Source organism: Madurella fahalii (assembly GCF_045866475.1).
Source record: "Madurella fahalii IFM 68171 DNA, scaffold_2, whole genome shotgun sequence".
NCBI classification, from domain to species: domain Eukaryota; kingdom Fungi; phylum Ascomycota; class Sordariomycetes; order Sordariales; genus Madurella; species Madurella fahalii.
The window spans coordinates 4,557,889-4,570,950 of NW_027263972.1; the positions used below are offsets into that span (position 1 = coordinate 4,557,889).

Sequence of the window (13,062 nt, forward strand, 5' to 3'; positions counted from 1 at the left end):
GACGCCCCATCTATATGTATATATAGAGCTAGATCTGTATTGGGTATCATCATTTGTAAATCACTCGCTAACTTACTCGGCGTACCAGGTCATGCAACCAACCAACTCTGAGGCCTTGACGGTCTGATCCGGTACTTCTCGTAAATCGACCTGGCAATTCACTTGAATTCCTATCACCATCACCGTCACTTCTATCACCACTTCCACAGCCTCCCACCCCAACGTCGCCACGGATACTCAGCATTCTCCCGCAATCAATCCTCGAGCATGGGCCACTCGCTAGGCATGTGTTTCGGGGTGTTATGCAACTCGACACCGAACTTTTTGGCCATCTTGACCGCCTCATCCCAGTAAACGCCACGCAGCACGTCCTGGTGGATGGCCTTGACGTTGGGGTGCTGGATGAGCTTCATGATAAAGGCTTCGACGTTGGGGTATAAGCCCGGATACACGGCCACCGTGTGCAAGTTGGGGAAGCACTCCAACCAGTCGATGAAGGGCTGGCCGTTGAAGCCGAAGCCGGAGAGGTAGCCTTCATTCGCAGAGGCCCAGTTGAAGTTTTGGAGCCCGAGAGTGTGAATCTTGTCGGGCCGGATAAAGGCCAAATCTTTGGCCGGCTGGCGGATAACTGTCGGCCCGTCGGCCGGCTCAGTGGTTAACTCCAGAACCCTCAGGTTACCGGCCTCTGCTGCGGGCTCAAGAATTCGCTGTAGGTCGTGGTGCTCGAACGGCACCGAGCAGCGGAACACCTCCAAGTGCGGGAAGCTTGGGGAATGGTCTGTCAGTGTCCTGTCCGTAGGAGTGAATAGAGCCGCGTTGACGATCCTTGGATCGAGGGAAAGGATTTCTATGGAGCGCATACTGCTCGGCAGCGGGGGGAAAATGTCCTCATAGATTGAGGAGTTCACGGAATGTACGGCCCGGCCGACCACGATTCGGCGGAGACAGGGCCAATGATCGCGGGTCTCGGCTAGGGGCATAAGGCTAGCTGTATAGATGTTGAAACCGTCCAGGTAAAACTGCTCGAGTTTCGGCGTAGCTCTCACAAGCAGCTCCTGGGCCCGTCAGTCATGGTCAGGAGCATGGAGTGCCTAGAGTCGAGTGACTTGCCATTTGGATCGCCACTTGGCTAGTTTTCACAGTGGTGATTCGTAACTTCTTCAGTCTCGGAAACAGGAAGGACCCAAGGGTGTGGTCTACACCACTGCCAGTTTCGATGAGGTCCAGCACCTCCAGTGTGTCAGAGGTAAGCTCAACGAGCTGCTTCACAACGGCAGGGCTATGGAGCGAGGCTAGAGAGAGCTGGGTTAGCTTCGCCCCAGATCTTCCCGGAAGACCAAAAGTCCCGGGTTGTTGCCCTAGTGAGGATCTGGAGCAGAGACACAGGCGTTTCAGTCGTGGAAGGCCATAAAAGATGCTGTTCAGCTTGGTTCCCGTCAGCACGAAATCGGCTGTTTCATGAATGACAAAACTCGTTATCTCCTGGTGTTTCTGCAGGAATCGGCTGAAGAAGCGGCCCGGATTCTGTGGCCGTCCAAGTCTGAAGTCGGCCCAGAGCATGCTGTCTCGCAGCACGACTTGGTTCCACTGCTTGTTGACGCGAAGACAGCGGCTTTCAAGTCTGCTATTAGTATCAGTGCCCCGGGAGAAAGGGAGCTGCATGGCTTACACGATGCTCGCGCTATCGAGATGTGAGAAGATCATTCGGAGCACCTCGACCGGAAGCTTCTTGCAGGGGTCCGCCCGAGCGTCCTCGATCTTCAGGCTGTCGGCCATCCGCCGGAGGATAAACTAGACGTAGCCTATTAGCGGACAAGGGCAAGCAGAGACGGGATCTGGGTCCTGCTTGGAGCTTGCTCACGTGGTACTGGTTGTTGGGGCTGTGACGATATCGCTGGGTGTTGTACATGCCGCTCTTGACAAAACAGTTAATCAAGCCACGAAGCAGATCGACCGAAGCCAGCCCAGCGTCCCTGAGGATCACGGCCACAGAACGATCGACAGCGGGGTCCGAATTTTGGGAGTGCTTTAGCAGATAGCGCATGATTTTGGCGACACGGCAGTAGCCCTAGGAAAGTCGAGTGAGCTGCTGTTGCTTTGCTTTTCTCCTCGAACGATATGCTCACCACAGCCGAAGCGGGATCTAGGCGGATGATGCTCAGGGCAGTCGAGAGCGCCGAGGTGTGTTGCTTGGCCTTTTCGAGGCACTCTGCCAGTGCATCGAGGGCTTGGATGTGGAGCGGCCGGGTGCAAGACGGCCAGGTATAACCACAAGCACAAGGACCCTTGGCCACCTGGTACAGCGCATCGGGGTCTCTACCCTGCACTGCGGCGGCGCACTGCGAGATGTTACAAGATTTGTCCTTCCCGTGGCGCGTCTTCTCCCTTCCGGCTGGGTTGCATTCGCACATGTTGATGGCCTTCGCAAGAAGACTTAGCGAGCCTTGTCCAGCAAGCTGGGAGTGGTAACCCGTGATGAGCACTCACAGTCATGATTTGCGCCACCGCCTTTGCACAAAGACCCTCATTCATGAGCTTGCAGCCATTGCCGAGCGCGGTTTCCATGTCGCCCTCTTGATTGTGGCGGCTGCCGGGACGCGAGGAGTTTCAGAACCAGCCGTTATCTTCTATCGCTTCGCTGAATTGCTGAGGGGGACCAACGTGTGGCTAAACGCACTGCGGAAGCAGCAAGGACAGCTGAGCGATTGTGTACCCGGGGGAATGCACCCTCGCCGATAGGCAAACGCCGCGAGCTCTCAGAGTAAGATCTGTCTGCATGGAATGTATCGGTTGTAGGAGCATTGAGGAGTTATCTCTTTGCTCGCCGGTGCAAGTCGGTCTGCACTGTCCTTCACCTGCCGTCAATACCTACCAATTAACGCGGGAACGCGTCGCGGGGCAGCCACTGGGCAGCCACAGTTGGGGCTTGTCCGATGAGACCACGGCTAAACCTCGGCTGTTCGAGCATTGGCCTCCGTCTCGGCAACGGACCAGGACCCTGTTTTAACGTCGCCGACCAAGACTGGACCTGGGAGCGGATCCTACGGAGACGGGAGCATCTCTCACGGACCCGATTCCCCCCTCCCCCCCCCCCCCCCCCCAAAGATCGTACCCCACTCGGGCACAACCGCTCGAAGACGGCGCCGCGCGGCGTCTTCGATCGTGGGACAATCGTCGTCATCTCACTGCATATGATACCTGTAAGATACGACCCGCGTGCGTAACCTGGCGTGCACTTCCGGCGCCGACGGGTAGAACTATGCTAGTTTCGGAAGGTGTGCGTGCATGTGCCTTGATGTAAGTTTGTGTGTCGGGTGCGTGTGGATGTGTGGATGTGTGTGTGGTGTCGACTGCCGTCTTACAGCGTGTCACGGGCGGTCTGCATGGAAGGAAATAGACTCGGGGTCAGCACCAACCCTTCGGGTTCCCACGTGCACACTCCCAAAATGGCGGGTCCGATGTGCGTGACCAGCTGCTGTCTGCCTATCTTCGCCTTGCCCTTAGCCGTCGTTGCCCTGAGCTACCGAGCTGAATCCCCAAACCTGCCTTGCCTTTCGTCGCGGGCCTCGGGTCCCGGCAGCCGCAGCGGCGCGGATGCACAGGACCCGAGCCCCTCATTCCAACTTGCAGGGTTCTCCCTTTGCAGAGCTATGCTCGGTACCCGAACAGGATTATGGTTTTTGTGGTGGTGGCATTGGTGATGGTGGTTGTTGGGGACCACGTAAGCCTATACCAGACGCTTTGATAATTGTCGTCAGCGCTTTCGCACATATCCCTGAACAAGAAAGGGGAAAAGAAGAAAAGAAGAAAAAAGAAGAAGAAGCATGCATGCGGCTCAGATGTGTTTTTTTGGTCGAATGCTCGCATGTCACTCTACGGTAGTAATAAGGGTAAATTAGTGAGGTACTGTATGTACCGTACACACTTGGGTGCTGTACTGCCACATCACATTACCTCACATTACCTGACCTCGCGCATCATGCAGGGACATATCCCGCGCAAATCGGATTTGCGACAGGCGCGCCAGCGCGGCTTTTGAAACGCGCGTGGCAAAACCTATCGACGACAGCTCTTTCGCAGGGCACATCACTACCAGTTCGACTCGAACCGTGCAGTAACATATTGATTTCAACTGGATTGGTAATCTTCAAGCGCGGGAAGACCGAGCCTTTTCTAGATGCAGCTCCATCATTCGAATTGACAAACCCTCTCTGGTAACACTCTGGTATTACCCTTGACGCTGGGTAAGGCGCACTACCACGTCTTATCACAAGAGGCCGCGGCAAAACGGTTTGAGGCAAACGCGGCGCAACCCAAGCACATCATCCCCCCGATTTCAATTGCCGTCCCCAACGAGAATATACCGAACCCCGACGCTGGGTGGCTAGGTCACCAACCGTGCCATTGGGGGTTTCGCCTTGAATAGCTCTTGGTGTAGAAGGACCCGTTCAGCGGCCCTGGGCCAGTAGGTTCCGAGATGGAAATTTCAGGATGATGGATGATGGCTTCGACGTTACTCTGTTCTGTCTGGTAGACCGTGTAGCAGAGAACCGTTGGCGCAGTTTACAGACAGCGTGGCACAGATAGGTAACGTATGTTCACGAGTTCCTGAAGCTTCCGGAGACTTCGGAGATGTCCACGCAATGCTCTGAATCATCATGCGGCCCAGAAAACCTGAGGCACCCCGGGAATGGTATGGCGCAGACGGGAGCTCCTCCCGCGACAGCCACCTTGCATGAAAAAGTCGGATTCCTAGTGCCGGACTACGTACATAGATGTGAGGGGGTCGGCAAACGGGCCTTTGCGCATGTTCACGGGGCCCAAGGCCCCAAAAGTGCGAGCAAAAGTCCAAGCTCGGCCAAGCCATCCGAGGGCCCCGGGGCTCAGGTAGCAGCAAAAACCGGATTAGGCCCCTCTATTTTTATCGTGCCAGGCACCCGGGACGCGTGATTGGCGCCCGGGGCCCTTGAGCGCCGCGGTTAAGGTGCTGACCTCCAATGGCCGGAGCAAGGCTTTGGCCCCCATTTTTAACTCCCCTTTTTCCCATCGGACAACGACTGGAGAAATTCCCCTTTCGTCACCTAGGTGGTTGCCCGAAATGTCTTATTTTGGAAGATTTGGCGGTGCAGTGGCCGCCAATTGGCTGCCGTTAGCGAAGCAATCGCGCCCAGGCGTTTGTCTCGCCCAATGAGCTCCCACCCCACAAGCTTGGGTTCAACACTGTCACCGCACCGCAGGACGCAGTGTGCAGCATGCAGACGCAGTGTGTGTTGTGTAAATCCGTGTGGCAGGTCGCTCAAGCCGCTGCCTTCAACCGCTCCAAATCGGTGCACACGGGCTACTGAAATCATCATCCCCCAAGGATAGATGTCTCGGACAGACGAGCTGAACTGTCTTGGGAAGTGGCCATGTCATCATGTTACACCGAGCTAGCACCGAATTGGGACATATTTTTCGAACTGCCATCGCAACCTGCTCAAGGCCTGGTTCCGCCGGCGGTCACAAGTTTTCGTACTGAATATCTGCCTTTCTATTTCTGCATTTCTATCATCCCCACACCTCAGCTGGTCCCTTGCAGAAACAGTAATCCCTGGAAATCCAGCCCGGGTTGCTGAGCCAGTCTGACAAGGAGGGTCTGATTGAGTTTCGGGAAAGAGTGTAAAAAGAAAAAAAGGAAAAGAAAAGCAAACAGGAAAAAGAGAAGAAAAAAAAAAAATTCCTTCAGCGCCATTGATGTTCCACGGAGCAGGCCTCCAGCTGCTCCTCTCTTCATTCATCCTTATACTGCCAAAGGGGGGCCGTGACTGCCGCTGCTACCTGAGCAGCTATTAAACATAACAGAGGGGTGAGTCAATCCAACGTTACATCCATTTAAACATCCAGACATGAGAGAGGATAAATAAAACAAGAAACCGGAGGGAAAATGTTTTGGGCCGAAGCAGCAAAAACAAAGAAATGCCTCTGAGGCGAGAATGTGTATGTGAGAAGGGAACCAAGAACCCAAGACCCCTTCCAGTTGCCTGGAATCCCTACATGCCCAAAACGCCTGGTATCGTGTCCCATATGCATGACTCATTCCGACGTCCATGTTGATATTCCGAAAGGAACGGAAAGAGAAAAGCCCCAGAAAAAAAAAAAAAAACACCAGAAAACCAGAAAACCAGAAAACCAGAAATAGAGGAATTGGGAAAATGTTATACAAATGCGTGTTGTGCTGTGATCCGTATGCATTCCGATTCCGACGCTATGCTTTCGTGTAGGCCAAAAACCTCGACGGGCCCCAATAAAACTTGGTCCATCGAGACAGAGTGTTGCAGACTGCCGTAGGGGTACTGCGTTGAGTCAAAGTGCATCCCGCATCTGAAGAGGCAAAAGGAACTCGGGAGAGTTGCCTGCTTAGAAGGAAGGTTTTGCCGGCGCGTGCAATTGGTCGTCCTTTGGTCGTTGTCGCCCTTCCGACTGTGATTTTTTTTCTTTTCCCCTGTCTTCGATGACAATAGCTGCTTGTCCGGTTGCAGATCGGCATTCGTCGAGATTTTGTAGGGTACTGGCCAGGGCTGTCGTGTAACCGTGTCGCCGCCTCATTGGTTTTATTTCCTTTGGCGGACATCATGGAGGCGCCGATGCCGATATCAAGCGGTCATGGCCTACAAAGAGGTATGAAAGCTGGGAAGGGGGCTGGGCCAGCGCGGAGGGTCTCACTCGGAACGAGTAGAGGTAGGCGATCCAATCCCGAAGTTCAAAGCGTCCCAGCGGCGGTAAGTGCCGGGAATAGCAGCCCATCATCATCGAAGACAGTACTCTTCACCGGTAGTGGCTGCGTGAGCTCTTGGATGACCGGCCTGAGTAGTAGCCCGAGTCCGAGTACTCGGCCTGCGTATAGTCATATCCTCCGGAGCGATGAGATGAGTGCTCTGTGCAGGCGTATCCCACTAAAATTGTCCGCCTCTGGATGCCATGGCCCGGCTGACCGTAGGCGGCACACCGGTCAACAGCGTGTTGGTAGTAGAGGCACCGGCATGCCGCGTAGAGTTCAACCAGCTGGTAGCACATGTCGGGCTTTCCTGGTACTGACGACTATGGCAGAAGGCGTCAAGAGCCTGTTTGGCAGGGGGTTGTGAGGCAACAAGGTGGGTGGTGGAGTTCTTGTTGACTGCCACTGCGGGATGTGGCGGCGGGGTATAGGCGTCTTGTGATGGCTGCCCAGGGGGGGACCGGGATGATGTGTTCAGGTTGACGTGTGATCGACTATTGGAAGGGTATGGGTGATGATGGACGTTGGGAAGACGTGCACAAGAGAGCGAGAGGCAAAAAATAAATATGAGAAAGACGGGCTCAGGCACCACCGCAGGAGAGCAACGAGGCAGAGCCAAGCGAAAGGATGCTGAAGCGAAAAGCAAGCAAGAAGAGAAACAAGAGAAATGAGTAATCAGGCACTCTACACCTGTCAATGCAATGGCTTAGATGTCCGACTCATCAGTCAACAGACCGAAGAGGGCATCGCGGCAGCCTTATAGGCACCGGGAGGCTGCGAAAGTCTCGCGGCGTCATCTGAGCGGGACTGGCTGGAGTCCTTGCGGCGTGAAGGCAGCAGTGACGCCAGGGGAGCGCTCACCGCAGATGGAGTACATCGAGTACATTGGCCTTGTAGGGTACCAGGTAATCCAGAAACTGGACAACTGGGTGACTGGGGCATCATTTGCGGCATGCAGGCTAATGCAGACGACGCAGTGTCGAAAGAAGGCGCAGGCAGGACCAGGGGAGGAGAGAACGACAAGGGAGGACGGGACGGGCCCGGGAACGGAGCAGATTACACCAAATGTACAATGGTCTCTTGTTCGGCCTGAGCTGCGTTTTGGCGGATGCAAAAAGGCACAGCCGAGCGGGTGACATAGAAGCAGGAACGGAGTGCGTTTTCCTCGGCTGTGGGTTTGCAGGTCCGATTTAGGTGCGGGTTGGAGGTGGTGCTCCGCAGTTGCGCCAAACGACGTTGCGAAAACTGGGCGATGGGGAGGGAAAGGCCAAAAAAAAGAAAAAAAAAAAATTAAAAAAAAAAAAAATAAAGAGGAAAGTAACCAACAGAGCACGCCAAGTGGGTGTCGGTACGAACGGTACAGATACGGTACATTGAGGACCAGGTCCTTACGCGGTAACGAGTAGCGAGCTGACAGGGGTTGACCCCTGTAAGATCCTGACTTGGGAGGTGGGCTGCGCACATCACTCCAGAGGATGGGCCCCCCCTCCCCCCAAGATGATCGCCTAAAAAAACGGTCCTACGGTGGGGTGCTAACGCCGCAGCAGCCCGTGGTGGATGTCAAACGGGGGTTGGATGCAGCAAAACTTGACTGGAGGGCGACCCGGGACAACCCACCGCGGCGTGACTAACAACAGAACTAGCTTCTGGCCGTCAACGTCGCCGAATCATGTGGCTCCGGGGCGCTTGCGATCTGACATGGTTTGGAAGCTAGTCGTACACAGTTCCGGATTTGGCACACAACGGGACGCTGACGTCAAGGAGGCCTGCGTGCCGTGATGTCGTGCCCAGCAGATTCGGCGTGGTTGTCTCCTGGCATAGCGACTGGATGCCCACAATACAGACGCAGAGCCGATCTGTACTGTACATCTAGCGATCCTGAGTGCTGCCAGGCGAATGCTCCAACGGTCGGGTCAACTGCAGCTGCAGGCACCCGGGTGCCACAGAATGTTACAGTTACGCAGCGTCGACCGAGTAGGATCTATCAGGGCAGCATCTTCGTTCGGTAAGCCTATGCAAAGCAATACGGGAGACAACCAGGGACGGACCCTCCTTGCAGGTTGCCGGTTGTCCTCAGATACCAGATCGGAAATGGCATTGCTCCACGTCTGGGTCCGCATGCCTGCCCAAAAGCGGCCGTCGCAACGGCGCCGCGTTCAGCTGAGGGTTTCTTGAAACAGCTTCGTGCTCGTAACTGGTGTTGGGAAGAACGCCACAAAGAGGTCCCACCGATCGCCCCGTTGTGGAGCGCAATGGGTCCCCCGGCCGGCGGTCTTGGCAAACCCGGCTCCACCAAACACTACTACTACTCCCGTGAGGTGGAGGAGGGCGCCGCTGATGATGAGCATGGGGAGCCCAGGTCCCCAGGCGCTTGCTGAAAAGCTCGAGGCAGGCCCGTAGGCCGTTCTTGGCGATGGACAATTTCACCATGTGCCGTCTGCCGTCCTTCCCTTGGCGAGGACACCAGGACGAAGAAGTCGGCTTTGCCTTGAACCTGCTAATTCGGTCTAGGTCTATTCCCATCGAGCGGTTTGTCTGCTGAACCGCAAACGACCCGCACCGTGGCGCGGGCTTTCACCGACCGAACAAGCCCCATGGTCTAGCTGCGGGGGGTGGCTGATCAGGCACGGTAAACCAGCCTGCCAGGAACAAGAGGACCGAGAAGTCAGATGCCTGAGCTACTGTACGCTGGGCACGGATTGCCCTGCGCCAATTGCTGTGTTCCAATAACCCGTGTCAGAAAGCGGCCGCAACGGGCGGCCTACCTTGTCATGCTTCCCGCGATCGTTGGACGTTCGATGGCCTACGATCCAGCCCGCCCTAGGCAAGTACCGGGTGACAGCGAAGTGCTAGGGTGGAGCAAGGATGTTGACGACTTCGCCAGGTTCTTAGTGCCGGAGGAGTTGCGGTTGAGGTGCGATGAGAGGTACGGAACGGTGCAAGGGTCATGACGCCCGATTGGGAGGGCAACCCTGGTACGTGCATGTGCCAAGCATCTCTAAGATGCTTGTAGAACTCATGGCGGCGGCCTCTGCTGACAACAGGCGGTGCCGGGTGGTCTCGTCCGGTTCACGGCGCCGGCGCTGGCAGGTAAGGCCGTCCTGAGCGGCTTTGGCGCCGTCATTGGTGGTGGTACGGACGCTGTGAGCAACAGCCCCCGGTAGCCCGCCGGGTGTCTCCCGTCGTATTCCCTCCCGGATCCCCGGCGCGCCCAGAAGTAGAGAACTCCAAAACAGCCAGGCAGTGGGGAATGGGCGCGTGCAGGTCATTAGCCTAATGCATTCATTTCTTGATCTTTCTTTATCTTTCCGCGCTTGTTGGGGATTCCTGTTGAAGGCGTACCTCGCCCAATGGTGGCCTGTTCGAGCTGCAAAAGCGGCATGCCTCTGATCGTCCGTGGCTGCCCTCCTCGACCGTCTGATTGGAACCACCCCATGTCCGATCTGGGATCGGTGGGCATGTGGCCGGTTCGGTCACTCGATGCGATATGGATCGTAGTCTATCATGTCGGCACGGAAGTTACTGGTAACGGTGCACTTCCGGCCTGGGTTCAGTCACGACTCGCAGTCACCAACCAGCTCACGGGGCGAAGGTGCCGTCTTTGCCTCGGCGCGCTGTCGTACATAGACTACAGTAGTTGTGTGTGGAATCAGGCATGCGGTATTCGAGGACCGTTGCAGGCCGGGGAGTCACCTGAGGCTGTAACACGGCATGCAGAAAGGTGCGGTAAAAGGGTTGGTCGGGAGAGCTGGGGTGGGAAAACCGGGAGCGTAATCCGGCTCCCGTTGCTTATTTCTCGGGTGCCTCGGCGGGAGCTGTGACGAGCGCGCTGCCCTCTCTCTCTCCGGGAAGAGTAGCCACGCACACCGAGATCCGGTGATGACATCAGGTGCGCTGCTCACCGAACGACCGCCGCTGTGGTCTCCAAACATACCCTTCCTGGTGGAATCATCAATCTGACAATCGCGTCCCTCGCAGCCGCCGGTCTCGTGCGCCGTTGTCATCGATGCGAGCGAGCCGTTGAGCCTCGCAGTCTGCCTCATTGAAGATACCCCCACCTCTTCCAGGGCCGAGGGCAATCGCATAGCAAGATCTCGTGGGAAGTCTATTTATCCTTCACTCGTCGTGCGCGAGTGTTGGCGTGCCTGATCGATTTGTCGATACCGGCCGGAGCGTTGCAGGGTTGCGGGGCGACCGGGGCCGGGGAACGGAGAGTGACGATGACTCGGGAGCGGGCCAATCGCTTGGCCTACCAGGGCACGCAGATCCTTGCTGCATGTCTCGCGGCAGTCGGTTCGTGGTGATTGACCAACCACAAGTCGCCTGGCGACGAACTCGGATATGCAGCACAGCCTCGGGACGGCTGACTGGACATTTTAGTGGATGCCAGCACCTGAACCAGTCGATTCACTCGGGTCGGGATCGCAGCGAATTGATGGCATTCGCAGTCACCTCAGATTCGAGCACGGAGTTGCCGGCGAAAAAGAAGAGTCCCCGTTCTGAGCATGGAGCACTGTGCATGGAACCTGGAGCACCAGGCAGCTAGGGCCGACAGCCCAAGTTGGAATGCGGGGTTGCGTATTACGATACAGGGAAATACGAACTCAGCAGAACACATGACACGCACCTTAGGCAGCAGCCTCCGTCGGGGGAATGGCATCGAACCGGACCTTCCCGTCCTCAGTCTTCAACCTCTCTCTTCTCACACACACATACACACACACACATACTCTCTCTCTCTCTCTCTCTCTCTCACACACACAGACACACAAATACACACATACACACACGCGCGCGCACACACTCTGGGAGCGCCGGGCTCAGCCCTCATGTCACCGGTTGCGACCAGCTTCCCATATCCAGCGCTCTCGAAGCATTGATGTTCGGAAGGTCCTCCAGTTAATTTGCCTCGGGCTGACTTCGCTGGCTTACCGGCGGCGAGATATTCCCTCTTCGTGCTCCGCGGACCGCGGTGCTCTCGCAACGGTAGATGGTGTGCTACCATCCCGGGGGTTCCCCCGGATTTTCCCCTACGGGTTTTGTGCAACACCATGTCGGAAACAAGCTTCATCGGTATCCAGCTGGGCGGCCTGGTGTTGCACCAGGACCTAGCCACAGCTACCAGCCACGATGCTCGAGTCCTGCTGCTCGTATTGCTCCCTACTGAGCCGCGCCTGGACATGGCAAGGTCATTTTGTTGCATGGGTGTCGTGCGTCCAGCGTCCTGTCTGACGAGCCACCCCAAATCCAGCACGTGGTACTGTACTGGCTTACCCCGGGTTTCAAAACGCTGGCTGAGGCTGTGGCGCAAATTGCCGAGGACTGAAGCCGACGTGATATGGAATCTGTCAAGCCAAGGTGAGGCAGAGCTGTGGCTTGGCCCCCAATCCCGGCCCCCACGGGGCTTTGCGCCGTTCACCTCAGTCTTGAACCATGGCAGGCCGTGTTTCAACCCTGGACCCCCGGCAGCCCTGCCCTCTGCCCGTGCCGCAAAAAAAAAAAAAAAAAAAAAAAAAAAAGAAAAAAGGAAAAAAGAGAAAGGAAGAGGAAGAGGGTCCCCGCAGCTCCACGTTCGGTCCCGGCTTGCCCTGAAGGCGGTGGTGACGGGTCCGCTCCTCCAACGGGACGGAGCCGGTTACTCATGCACAACACCGGCATATATCAATGATACCCTAGACCTATACTTGCCCCAGGCTTTTAGCAACGATAGCTGCGCAACGAGAACGCGGACCCCACGGCGTGCTCGCTTCGGTGTCTGATTGTGACTGCCTAGCTAACAATAGGGGCGTCTGATTGCGGCCCATACTCCCAGCCATGGCGGTCTCGGTCACAGGCATAGCCATAAGAGCTGGCATTATATGATACCCAACACCCGATGCCGACACATGATCACTACCCGGCGGCGTAGAATAGTAGAGGGCGACAAGGGGAACGGCACGGGGACCCTCCATGGTCCACCCTCAGGTTTCCGCGGCTCGGGGCCCTTGAGGGGGTAGGCATCCTACGCTCCCTCAATAGCGCCAGACACCCTCCATCACGTACGAGCCGACAGCGAAACCCCCCTTGTAAACATAAGCTTGAAGGGCGTAAGCCACTCAGACGGGACGGCACGAGACGACGTGAGATCCTAAGTTATAGATGGCCCCGGCCAAAGGACCCGTCACGCCTAGTCTACCGGTATGCGCCTTGTCTGTGTAGCATCTCTGTGATCGGTAGCCAAGCGGCCGCTCACGCTCGAGGATGGTATTAGCCAAGATGCTGAGGCGACATAGGGTGGTTTCCGACGGATACCAAATTCGACCCAATCA

General features: G+C 56.4%; 1 protein-coding gene across 1 annotated transcript; it reads right to left on the reverse strand.

The window, feature by feature from the left end:
* Nucleotides 1–254: 254 nt before the first annotated feature.
* Nucleotides 255–2,778, reverse strand: MFIFM68171_04087 (uncharacterized protein; the record flags this gene model as incomplete). The annotated part of the gene is made up of 7 exons (XM_071059507.1): nucleotides 255–1,055; nucleotides 1,111–1,612; nucleotides 1,670–1,791; nucleotides 1,862–2,068; nucleotides 2,127–2,420; nucleotides 2,488–2,587; nucleotides 2,678–2,778. 7 exons carry the CDS (start codon nucleotides 2,776–2,778, stop codon nucleotides 255–257), a joined length of 2,127 nt encoding a protein of 708 aa, XP_070915608.1.
* Nucleotides 2,779–13,062: the final 10,284 nt, after the last annotated feature.